At 33.3% G+C, this 13,238-nt stretch overlaps 1 protein-coding gene across 7 annotated transcripts in view; it reads right to left on the bottom strand.

The window, feature by feature from the left end:
- The window catches only part of Wdr62 (WD repeat domain 62), a 249,240-nt gene that overhangs the window by 83,505 nt on the left and 152,497 nt on the right, over positions 1-13,238 (bottom strand). For all 7 annotated transcript variants that reach the window (XR_016140837.1, XR_016140838.1, XR_016140839.1 and 4 more), the window contains exons 5-13: positions 8,179-8,394; positions 7,890-8,072; positions 7,585-7,745; positions 7,174-7,534; positions 6,792-6,955; positions 6,376-6,700; positions 6,066-6,273; positions 1,345-1,594; positions 787-1,255 (exon numbers count right to left, since the gene is read on the bottom strand). Coding sequence is in view for 4 of the 7 variants with exons in the window: in XM_089083111.1 (XP_088939237.1) it covers positions 787-1,255; positions 1,345-1,594; positions 6,066-6,273; positions 6,376-6,700; positions 6,792-6,955; positions 7,174-7,534; positions 7,585-7,745; positions 7,890-8,072; positions 8,179-8,394 (2,337 nt within the window). In the remaining 3 variants the exon portion in view is untranslated. The remainder of the gene's footprint in view (positions 1-786; positions 1,256-1,344; positions 1,595-6,065; positions 6,274-6,375; positions 6,701-6,791; positions 6,956-7,173; positions 7,535-7,584; positions 7,746-7,889; positions 8,073-8,178; positions 8,395-13,238) is intronic.

Genomic DNA, 13,238 nt, shown 5'->3' with positions numbered 1-13,238 from the left:
TTATGTTATTTAAGTCATCATAAATATTATTAAAAAATAATTATATATCTTTACGGAAGAGAATAAACTTGGAAATATATATAAACTACTTTTAAAACTTATGTAGTTTTCTTGTACATTTTAGACTATACAAATGATATTTGGATATGTTTGGATATATTTAAAAAAATGTTCACAATATGAATAATTAGAAAACGATAATTAAGAAGTAACTTATAAAATTTCTTTTAAATTTTTATCAATTTTAAATCTTTATCATTTGATTTGTTACATGGTAGTATTGATCTAACAAAAAAATTAAATTATTGCAAAAAAATATGAGATTGTTTAATATTGAATATTATGAAAAAAATCATCAAATCTTTAAAATATTTTATTGTAAAATCATATTTTTTGATCTTTATAACTCTTTATAAAAAAATTTACAAAAATAATTTTCATAATTCTTATTTTAATTTGTTTAAATATAAACAATTTTTTTTATTTTAAATAATTATTTTATTAAAAGTTATAATCAAAATGGCAAAAATTGTTTTTCAAATCATAATTAACATTCAGCAAATCTTTATATAAGAAAGGGCATTAATAATCAATCAACAATCAAATATAAAATAAAAATTAAAAAAGATGAAGAAACGGATGTATTGAATATTAGAACATTATTAAATATTGGGAAAAAAAAACAAAAATAATAATTTTATAACTGCATCTTTCATCTTAATTACAACTTATCTATCGCAAGTTGTTTATTGCAATAAAAGTATTTTTGAAATTTTTTTTACCAACCTGTTTAATAATTATCATTTCTCGTTGATAGTCATTGCTACATTTTGTTTCTGTGCCACTATCAATAGAGCTATCCTTTGAGCCACTCCCACCACCGCCGCCGCCATAACCACCATCATTCGAATCAACGATGCTACGCGACGAAGGAAATGGTATTATTTCATCACTGTCATATACGGACTTTACAGTGATACCGTCACCTTGCTGAACTCTTTGTGCCCATCGTCCTTTTGGTAGATCAACACCAAGAGATCTAGCATTTGAACTCAGCACTACACTATCATCAACATTTGTGGTATTTATTTGCTTTTTTGCCCATAATGGTAACTGACCAACGCTAAATCTATAATCCACACCGACATTCTGAGGTGTTGAATTGACATTAGGATCAAGAAAGTTCGATGGAGGCGATCCAAAAGTTTCGTTATCTAATTGTATGTCAATCTCGTCATTGACTTGGAGTGGTCTTCTGTAAACACATATGAGAAAACGTTTATTTTAGCTAAAACAACAATTAAGTGTAATATTATGCAAACAAAAAGAAAAAAGATTACTCACTTGCCGGCACGCATTGCTTGTTGAGCCAAACGAGCTTGCATAGTTATAACCATATCATGCGGAACACGCCATATGAATATGCAGCCGTCGCCACTAGCAGAAACAAGATGACGACAATCTGGACTGAAACGCAAACCAGTCACCAGTTCCGAGTGACCAACCATAGTGGCCATACATTCACCACTATAATAATCATATACACATAGTGTTTTATCTGTACATGAAGTAGCTACATAAATACCAGATGCATCTGAAAATTGTTAAGTGAGACATCTTATAGATTATTGATTAAAGTCATTTAAAAAATTTGTAAATAAAATTCACTATTCTGACTTCCTCCAAATAAACAGAAATAGTAAATAAATTTTTTATTTCACCAATAAAAATGTGATTTCAAGAATAAAGTTATTATTTTCAGTTACATATTAATGTTTAACAATTTTATTAATGTTTAAATGTATTAATTTATACTGTTTCAATATATAATCATACTTTATATTATTAAAAATATTCCTAATATTTTTGTATTTTTTATATTTTTAATATTTATATTATTAGTATTTTTGTATTACATTTTTCTTTCATTCTTATTAAATAAAATTATTCTAAATCAATGAGATTGTAATTACATAATAAAATATAATGCCAATTGCAAATCTTAAAATATAAAGATTAGATCATTTTCAAAATAATATTTAATAAAAATAATTATTAAATAATACTGATTTTATTTTCTCAATATTCTATGAATTTCATAGAATATTCAATTTCATTATATGTGAAAAATTCTAAACTCTTTTGAAAATGCTAAATAAATTTTTGTATAAAATTATTTATATTAATGATAAATTTAATTTTATGATTACTACTAATTTGACTATAAAAAAAATGTTTTATTATTTTTGTGCTGCACATTTGTTATTTAGACAGAATTGAACAAATATTAAAAATGAAAGAAATCTTTGATTCTAATATGTTACAAATATGCAAATTTAACAATCATTATCTAAAGAAGACTTTACATGAATTAAAAAAATATTTAGATATTGCTATTAATTCCTTCGTAATATAACGGAAATGAAGTTTTCATACTACCGCTGTGAGAAAAAAAAGTTTCTTAGATTTTCATATTTTAGTATTAAAGTTTTTGAAGTCGCTCAATCCGAATATCAGAATTTCACAATTCAAAATGGCGAATCAAAATTTGAAAAAATAATTGAATTTTTATAAAAATGATTATTTTGTTTTTAAGGTCACTGAATCCGAATAATGGAATTCTTATAAAAATGATTACCATATAAATTAAATGGGAAGAAATGAGTACATAATTCCAGACAAATAAACTAGAAGGGCTATAGAGCAGACTTAGAGGTCATCCTAAAGAAAGTCCCATCCAGATTTTACACCAATTATTAACTTAGAAATGGCGGACTAATTTGTTAATGACATTATTATAGAAGCTTATGAAAGTAATTGTCCTCTTAGGCTGAGAAACATTTCAACCAGGATTCCTTGGTGGAATAAAGAGCTCTCGGAATTTAGGTTAGAGACAAGAAAGCTCTTTAATAGAGCAAAAAAAAAAAACAAAACTAACGAAAGATTGGAAAGAATTTAGAAGCTCCCAGCGCAGGGTACAGCAAGGTGATTACTGTTTCAAAAAGGCAAAGCTGGAGGAAGTTCTGCAAAGAGGTCGAGAATGCCCCAGACTAAGCAGGATCCTCAGCAAGGAAGGATTTTCCTATTTGGGATGCCTCAAATAGAAGATTGAAAACTCTCAAATAGAAGATTTACCGAATCAATGGTCGAGACGCTGAAACCCTGATGTCTACGCACTTTCCAGGTTTCAGGGAGGAAATCGTAGTCTCATCAAGGAGATTCAACTAGGGTTTATAAGCCCAGGGAATGATCCCTAGCAGCAAAAGTGGTTCACCCTAGTGAATCGAATAGGCTGTCAAGTCTTTCAAACCTTACAAGGCCCCAATGAAATTTTTTTTCTATACTTCTCAGGAAGAGACTGAATATCCTTAAAGATCTCTCAACAAAAATATTTAGGGCCGGCATAACTTTAAGACGTGTTCCTCAGGCTTGGAATGGGACAAAAGTGATATTTATACCAAACCAGGCAGAAACGGCCATATTTTGACTAAGGATTTTAAACTCCTAGGGTGGAGTCATAGCTAGAAACAAAGGACATTAGGAGTCTTTCTAGATATTGAGGAAACTTTTCAGCTCGTTCAACTTGACAGTATCTCCAATAAAACTATTACAGAGGCGATATGATGATCATAAGTGGAATTCCTGGAACCCTCGTAGATTGGGTACGGAACATGCTGCCGAGCAGAGATCTGACCGTCAGCATCGAGAGATAAAATGGTCAGGGGATTGCCGGCCAGTAAGTCCCTGCTCCGCAGGGAGAGCTCTTTCTCCCTTGTTGTGGTGCCTGGTAGTGGGCAATCTTCTGACAAAACTAAGAAGGAAAGACTTCCTGATCTGTGGCTATGCCGATAATGTGGTCAGGGGCAACTTCTTTTCGGTTCTCAAGGAATGGATGGACGTTGCCTTGAGAATTATACAAAATTGGTAGATCATAAGCTTATCGGTAAAGTCATCCAAGCTCTCTCAGCTGTGGTCTTCACCAAGAAACCGGAAACTCCGAGAATCTTGAAACTCTGGAATACGAATATTGAATACAACAGATCGGTTAAGTATCTGGGAGTTATCCTAGATGCTAAATTGAGCTGGAAACTTCATCTCGAAGAAAAGAGGAAAAAATTTTACACCACTCTATGGGCGTGCAGGAGAGCCACGGGCAAGAGCTAAGGATTAAAATCCAGAATGACATTGTGATTATACAAGATGGTATTACTACTGACATATGCGTCGATCGTGTGGTGTAGAGAGGATGAAGGCAAGAAAGACTGCTCAGAAGCTTATAAGGAAGTTACCTGAGGACAGCGACAGGAGCTATGAAATTCACTCCGTCAGAAGCGCTGGAAATAGTGCTGCCTCTGGATTTTCCGCTTCTGGATTGAACGATTATCATTATAACCAGGCAAACAGCATACAGACTTGTCAGGCTGAATGGAGAATCACCGGACTTTGTCATATGAGGCTCGAGTTCTTACAGAAACACCCTTTCACTTTAAGGCAAGACAGGATGCCGAGGAAATACCAGTTGGTAAAGACTTTCAAGATTCCGGTACCAACTAAGGAAGATTGGCAAAAACCAAATGCCCTCACTGAGGCATTGATCCAAACAGATGGTTTATATATGGACCTAGTCAAAGCTACGAAGAAAGTATCTTGATTGGGGAGATGGCTACCGTTTTTCAAGTTGAGATGCTAGTCATTCTCAGGTGCGTGGATAAATCTCTAGACACCAGGGCAAATATGCCTGGCAATGAGACGGCGGATAGCCTAGCTAAACTAGAACGCAAAAAGATCCGGATGAGTAGGGCATCGGAGTCTCTTTTGCCACAAGGAAAAGAATAATCAAAGGTTTGGCTGAAATTGGAGCATTTAAGCTCTTGGGAGGCGACCACTGGCTGCCGACAGTTCAGACAGTCTAGACTAATGAAAAAACTCTCGTGAAACAGAACAAAGGAATTGCTTACATTGAGCAGAGAGAGAACTGAGGATTTGCATCGGTCTTTCTCTCTCAGGATATGTGGTTCTCAGAAGACACCTGTATAAACTCGGATTATCCGAACAAAAGAACTGTCGATTATGCAGAGAACGAGGGCAGTCTCCATATTTTGGGATGATGTCCAGTCATCTGCTGCAAAAGATACAGATTTCTAGGCCAAATTTCTTAAAGCTCGAAGATCTGGTAGAAAAGAGAGTAGGTAATCTACTAAGTCTGGCATTAAATGCTGGGTCTATTCCCATGTGATAATCAGCGGGGAGTCATAGTGGAACTTTTAAATTTAGGTGACTTCAGAGCCTTTCTAAGTCCATCCGCTTACCGTCTACTACTACTAGAATAATAAAATTTTTATATATTGATTTTATATATTGATATTAATTTTTATATATTGATATAATTTTTATATTTTGATTCAATGACTTCAACAATTTTAGAGCACTTATAACAATCCAACTATTTTTTAAATTTTATCTGCCATTGAATGCAGCATTTTGAATTTTAAAATTAACATATCATATTTGCATTTGCAGCAAAAAATCTAGAATAATTATTTTTATGACAAATTCAATTATTTTTTTCAAATTTTAATTTACCATATTGGAATTGCTATTTTGAATTTTGAAATTCAGATATATTCAGGATTCAACAACTTTGAAAATCTTAGAATAATCATTTTATCATTATAAAAATACATTTTTTCTAAATTTTAATTTGCCATTTTGAATTTTGAAATTCAGATATCATATTTGAATTTAGCAACCTCGAAATTTTAGGATAATTATTTTTATAAAAATCCAATTATTTTTCTAAATTTTGATCCGTCATATTAAATTCGCCATTTTGAGTTTTGAAATTCTGATATTATATTCGAATTCAACAATTTCAAAAATTATATAGGATGCCAAATTTTATTCAAATTGCAAAAGAATAAATCTTTTCTTTTTTTTTTATTATAGATGTGTAAATATGCTACATGCACTATGAAGGCGTTAATAAATTTTTCAATATTATAATAAAGTAACGGTATGTGACTAAATTATATATTATTCATCACACTATAAATTATTTATTTTACCTAGGACAACTTTGATCAGCGAACCATCATCACTAATAGAGCCTTTAAAAGTTTTACTATGTTTACCCGTAGTGACATTATAAACTCGAATATTCCTATCTTGACAGGCAGTTAACACATGTTTCTGTCCGGAATCAACTTCCATATCATATAAAGTAGTCTTTCCCTGAGCATTACGACCTCTAGCGAATTGCATTCCAGCTGATGTCTAAAAATATGAAAGATATGATATCTTAATGAAGTGTTACATTATCAATTATCATTATCAATTATCAATTAACATTATCAATTATCAAACAGGATTACTCACTGATTGCAATTGCCTAAATATTATACTTTTATCTGCACCACAAGATACCATCTGTGTTTGATTATCTTGATTCAATTGACTGAAAAATCTAACTGCAGTAATGGAAGAACTATGATCATCGAGAGTCTGCAGAAAATTGTATCCTTGATCGACACTAAATACATGAATTAATCGATCGCGAGATGCGCTCGCCAATAATTTAGGAATGTCTAATGAATGTCGCGAGAACCTGGAATATTCTAGACATAACACCTCGGCATCGTGCGCCTCTATTAAGCATAATTCTTCTAGTGAAGAAACATCATGAATTCTGATGTTGCCAGATCTGTGAAAATATTACACGAATATTATATATATTTTTTCATATTATATCTTTTCTCAATTATCTATCAAATGGATTTTTCTTTTTATTTTACCTATCTCCAGAAGCAAGGTGTTTGCCATCAGGAGCTATCCTTATCGATCTTACACCATTACGACCATCGTAAGATGCGTCATTCTTTTCAGATCCTGCGGCAGCTAAGTCCAAATCCTTCAGATAAGTCAATTCTGGATCTATATACAATACTTTGAGCAATTCCTACCAATGAAAAATAAAGAGTATTGAGAAAAAGAATAAATAAATATAAAAAAGAATAAATAAATAAGAATAAATAAATAAAAGAATAAATAAATAAATAAAAGAATATTGTAAAATATCAATTTCATTGTCTGTAGATTTATTTTGTAAAGTGTCTGTTAGATTCTGTTAGTCTTTACGAAAGAAGAAAGATAGTATACACATGACTATATACTGACATTGCTATAAATATTTCGTTTGTATAAGGTGTCATTTGGCAAGATATCCTTCTCTAAATTCCAGATTCTTATCGTGTCGTCACTAGAACAAGTGATGAAACTTCCAGATGGCATTGCACCAATAGAATCTGAATCAATCGGATACATTTCAACGCCCCAGATGCAAGCTGAATGATATAAGAACGAGTGTGACTTGCCGACTCGTTTGATATCTCTTACGTCCCAAACATAGATACTGTGATCATTATATATGCAGGTTAATTTGTTATTCCGTTCGTCGAACGCTAACGCAATTGCATCCGGATATCTTGCGTTAGGCGGATGTTGAGACATATGGCTAAAAAGAAGTAAATAAAAAATACTATTATAATAAAGAATTGTGAAAATACGTCCTTATTATAAAATAGTAACCTAATCGATAATCCTTGTGCAACATCAACTCCTAAATAATGTGTTCTTGGTAGTGTTGTGATAAATTGAAGTGTGCTGGGACTAAAACATCTCACGATGCCTTCGGCACATCCAATAAAAATATATTTACTTCCAATCGCTATGCAATTGGCACTACTCGTCTGAAAAAATAGTGATATTTTATTATTAAATATAAATATTAAATAAATTGATCATAATATTAAATAAATTGTTCATATTTCCGTTTTGTGTTGAGTTCTATACAACTGCTATATACAAGTCTATAATTGTTCAAAATAACTTACTCGAAGTTCAACCCATTTATCCAAGAGCCTTCTGTTATTAAATTCGCATAATAGGCCCGTTTTAGTTATTACGTACGTAGAATCTGCCATTTCCCCTCTACCGCAAGATACATCAACAAAATCATTATTTCTCTGTTCTCCTAATATGGCAGATCGACCCATCAAAGGTACAGGTTCTTTATACTGTATAACAAAATATCACATAAACTCTATTTTTGTGTCACGAAAAGAATAAATAATATAACATTTTTGTCTTACGATGAGATGTAAAGCAAAGTTAAGAGCTTACCTTGGCATTACGTGAATATTCCAAATACCAAAATTTGACATGCCTGTTGCCTACAGTAACGAAATAATTGCCATTTTCTGCGAAACAAACAGCCTTCACTTTGCTTGAAACTTTATTAGATGCTATTTTAATATTGTTTCGCCAATCCCAGACGTTAACAATCATGTCATGCTGCGAGCCAACCGATACAACATATTTGTTGCTGGGTGAAAATGCCTAAAATAAAAAAAAAAAACGGGTGTGTTTTTGATATCTTATACAATATATTTGTAAACTGAAGTGATTTTGGCCTACTAGAGTACACTATTTGAAGAAAAAAGATATACATTTTTTCGTTTGTTTATAAATATATTACATCTACTCGTAGTAAACTTTACGAGAGAATAAATTCGTAAATTTCGCGAGATCACTTTTCGGCGGAAGAGTGCAGAGTAAGATTAACAGTTCTTTATCAGTAACAGTTCTTTTACAGCTTTAACAGTTCTTTTTCTTTATCAGTAAATAGACAATATCTCTATTAATCCAAAGTTTTGTCGGATAATTTTATTTTATTGACAAAAGAATCAATTTTCTTGGATGAAAAAGTACAGAACAAGATTCATGAAATTTTATCTTTAAAATGTTTACATTACACGAAATTCAACGCACAGTGAAAATTGTATTTGTTTAATAGAAATCTTCGCTCTTATACAAAGTGTGTTCAAAAAATAATGAGAATGATTTTTTTCCCAGAACTTCCTAGAATGGCTGCGTGAGGAAAGTGAGGATCAAGATAAGGAAGGGTTGAAGATCTTAGATATACGATCTGATCGTTTTCAGTTGAATCCGAATCTTTCGGGTATTATATATTACAAAAGTGTACCCTTATTTTTCACTTTCGTCACAGACGAAAAAGAATTTCTATCAACAGGATAGATAGTCAATCAGGTTTTTTATCTACAAGTCTTTGAGCACTGAGGAAAAGAATTTTGCAAGTGCGCCCTAACATTGCCTCCACGTAGATTTTTCATCATGACAATGCGTTGAGTCACATATTATTAGCTATGAGGAAATTTTTGGCAGAGGAAAACATCTCTACCCTTCCCATTCACTTTATAACTCTAACCTTTGGCACCGTGTGATGTTTCTTTATTCTTCAAAATCAAAACTCACCTAAAAGAACACCATCTTGGCACTATTTAAAATGTCCAATCAGCCGCGACGAGGGCTCTGAAGAGCCTCTCACATGAAGACTTCTTCTACTACTATAAAAAATGGCAATTTCGCTGGAATCGTTTAGATGCTTAGTTTACATGTGGCAGACGTTGGAAGTGAGCATAGCAGCAGTTATCGTAAAAATGGAGAAAAATGAATTCCGTGTACTGATTAAACATTTTATTTAAACATTTTTATTTAAAGAAGTGGACGGCTGCGCAGATTAAAGTTGAATTGGACGAAGTTCAAGACTCTGCACCAGTGTTGAAGACCGTTTATTTTTGGATTAATGAATTCAAAAGAGGCCAGATATCAATCAAAGATGAAGCGCGTCCAGAACGTTACTACGCCAGAAATGATTGAAAAAAATCCATCGTATCGTCATGGAAGATCGCCGAATAAAGGTGCGTGACATAGCTAAGATTGTAGGCATTTCAGTAGATAGGATGCGTAATATCCTACACAAAGAATTAGAAATGAAAAAGCTTTGTGCACGATGGGTGCCGCGATTGCTGATCATCGATCAAAAACGATGCGAAAAGACATTTCGCAGCAGTGTTTGTCGATGTTTAAGCGCAATCCACAAGACAACTTGGATCCATCACTATACACCCGAGTCAAAACAGCAGTCGAAGTAGTGGACAGCGCCTGGTGAATGTGCGCCAAAGAAGGCAAAGACTATTTTGTCGGCCGGGAAGATAATGACCACTGTTTTTTGAAATTCCCAAGGAATTATCTTCATTGACTACTTACAGAAGAATCAAACAGTCACAGGAGCATATTATTCTACACTTCTGAATCGTTTGTACGAAAAGCTGCAAACGAAACGGCCGAGATTGGCGCGCAAAAAAGTCATCTTTAACCATGACAATGCTCCGGCTCACACCTCCACAGTTATAATGGCAAAATTGCATGAATTAAGATTTAAATTGCTGCCCCATCCACTTTATTCTCCTGATTTGGCTCCTTGTGACTTCTTTCTATTTTCAAGATCCTCAAAATCTGTCTCAGGGGAAAGAAATTTTCGTTCGATGAGGAGGTCATCGCTGCTGTGGATGCGTATTTTGAAGGCCTCGAGACTTCCTACTTTTCCAAAGGGATTAAAAAATTGGAACACCGTTGGACTAAGTGTGTAGAGCTCCAAGGAGACTACGTCGAAAAGTGAAAAAGAATTTTCTGGAAAATAGGTGATTTTATTGCTTTTTTATCTGACTTATCGAACGACCCTTGTAAAGATAATAAAAAGAGTATAAATCGAATCACTGTGATTGATATACTGAAAACTATTGTAATAATGAAGAAACGTACTTTTTATAAATAATAAAGAATTATCTGAGTTATGAAATCTTATAATTTTTTTATTTATTGTATAAGAATCAGAAAGTATAATTAATACATCTACATGGAATAATAAAAAAATTTGTAATGCAAATAATTAATTTAATCTTATTTGCAGTTTTCTCAACATTCTATATTGTTATTTCCATTTCTTTAATCAATCTTTAATCAAAATTGATTAAAGAAATGGAAATAACAATATAGAATGTTGAGAAAACTGCAAATAAGATTAAATTAATTATTTGCATTACAAATTTTTTTATTATTCCATGTAGATGTATTAATTATACTTTCTGATTCTTATACAATAAATAAAAAAATTATAAGATTTCATAACTCAGATAATTCTTTATTATTTCTCAACGATCAGTTCGATTAATCATCAATCATGATCTGAGAAAATGTTTTTCTCAGTTGGCAACGCCATACAGACATGCCGCACACGTATAGGCGCGGCGCGGCGCTCATACGAGAATACAAATGCTCGTATGTCGAATGAGAATAGTAAAGGATTAAGCGAGTTCTTCCCTCTTTTTACGCGATTTTATTATACTTTCTATTCGAAATCAAATCAAAAATTTAATACGCCTCCAAGACTAATTCATTTCTCAAATATTCCTTATAAATCATGACATGGCGAGATTGCAGTTTATTATTATTTAATCATCGCGCGATCAGTTATCACTCTGTTATCAGTTATCAGTTTTTTCAATATCTCTCTGTGTCGTAAAAATCATAGAACAAATAATAGTTAATAATAATGCAATAATTTCGTTAACCATTGCTGACGGGAATGAGTATTTCCGCAAATGCAGCAAAAAAAAAAAAGGAATCAATCAGATCTTTTAGCAAAGTAAATCCTAAGTTTATTTTACTTTGTTTATTTACTTCATATGGAGGATTTTCGCAACCATACGCATTAAAGACTGTCTTTTTTCATTACCTGTCCTTTCACATTGCTTACAGCATGTCATAAGTCCATAGGATTATCATCCGATGCATTCTTATAGTCTGAAGTCTTATAGTCACGTTCTCACTTTCTCTCTCTTTCATCTTCTCTTTTATTGTTTGTACGCATTCGATGCTTCCGCAGGCTTATCGGTACCGTTCGATGCATCTTTGTTTATGATCACTAATAATCACATAACTTTCTTCTCTTACCTCTTATAGATCCCTATCATACTCTCTTCCTTTTATTTCCGCTTTAACTATTTTAATTTGTTATTTTAATTTGATTCAAGAACAAGTATCAGCTTCTCTCATTAACCAAAGGACTAAATGCACTCATAAAAATGAAAGATATAGAAGAAACGAGCTCGACGCTTAAGACTTTTTTTCTTGATAAGTTAAATTCACAATCGCTTACTCCTTTATATGTCATTCTCACTTTCGATATTCACATCTGACTTTTTCTTGAATCTTATTCCCGTACCTAATTATTCCTCCGTATCTTTCTTCAAGCAAGGATTCTCCCTCAATTTCAACGCATTATCATCAAATCCATATGCTTAATCTTATATTCCCTTATATTCTCCTCTCTATGACGAATTATTTTCTAGGTTAACCGATTTCCTCACATCATCTCCAGAAATCGAGCAATGCTCCGTATCCAGATCATATCCAGATTTTCCCCCTCTCTGCCGAGGTCATCATCTTCTGACGTGGAATTTCTTAGAATAATCCCAGTTCTTCCTCCATAGGATTAATTTAACATCTTACAAACATGCACATATTTATATTTATTATGCTGATCATTATTTCAATCTAAAATTTATTTAATGACAAGAATTGTAACGATCGGATAAGATTATTTTAAAAATTCATAAAAATTCTAATTTAAAAAGGAAAACTTTGTTAAAGGTGACTGGTCGTATTTTGATGTGCTTTATACAGGCTGTTCTTGAGCGAAAAAAAAACGATATGTGTTGGACCGTTCTTGCCAATGGCTCATAGTTTTGAAGAAATTGATTTTTAAAAAATGAATCTAGTTGGCGCCCGATATACGGGCGAGACGCTTTATACGTTTGATTGTTACCATTAAACAAGAGCAGTGGTAGTACAGTCAGTAAAACGTTGGCTTTGAGTAGGAATATAAGGCAGGTTCTAACTCAGAAGCGTTGAGAGGGGTGCGGGTGTGCGGGGGGAACTGTGCGCAACCGAGGAGCTCCGGGGAGGGGGGAGGGGGGACGGCGCGTGTTGGGCGACCCAGTGCCATTGAATGTAAACAGCGTCGACGATTGATGCCTTCAGAGCACCGTGATAAATAATTACCAAAAGATAAATAACGAAGATGATATAAAAAATTGGACGCGTGGACATGACGTCAGAGGGGGGAGGGGGGGAGGGGGGCCGGGGCCGCCGCCGCCGCCGCCGCCGCCACCGCCGCGCCCGCCGCGCCCGCCGCCACCGCCGCCGAGTAAAAAATAAATATCTCTCTCGTATTATCTCTTCCGTTGCGGCTCTCTCTCTTGGCGAATGTTATTTTTTTCTAATTATTTTATGATGGGAGAGAAAGAAATGAAAGAAAT

The sequence above is a fragment of the Pogonomyrmex barbatus genome, unplaced genomic scaffold, assembly GCF_055798465.1.
Source record: "Pogonomyrmex barbatus isolate J1 unplaced genomic scaffold, ASM5579846v1 scaffold7, whole genome shotgun sequence".
In the NCBI taxonomy this organism is placed as follows: Eukaryota; Metazoa; Arthropoda; class Insecta; order Hymenoptera; family Formicidae; genus Pogonomyrmex; species Pogonomyrmex barbatus.
This window is presented reverse-complemented; position numbering and strand designations above follow the sequence as displayed.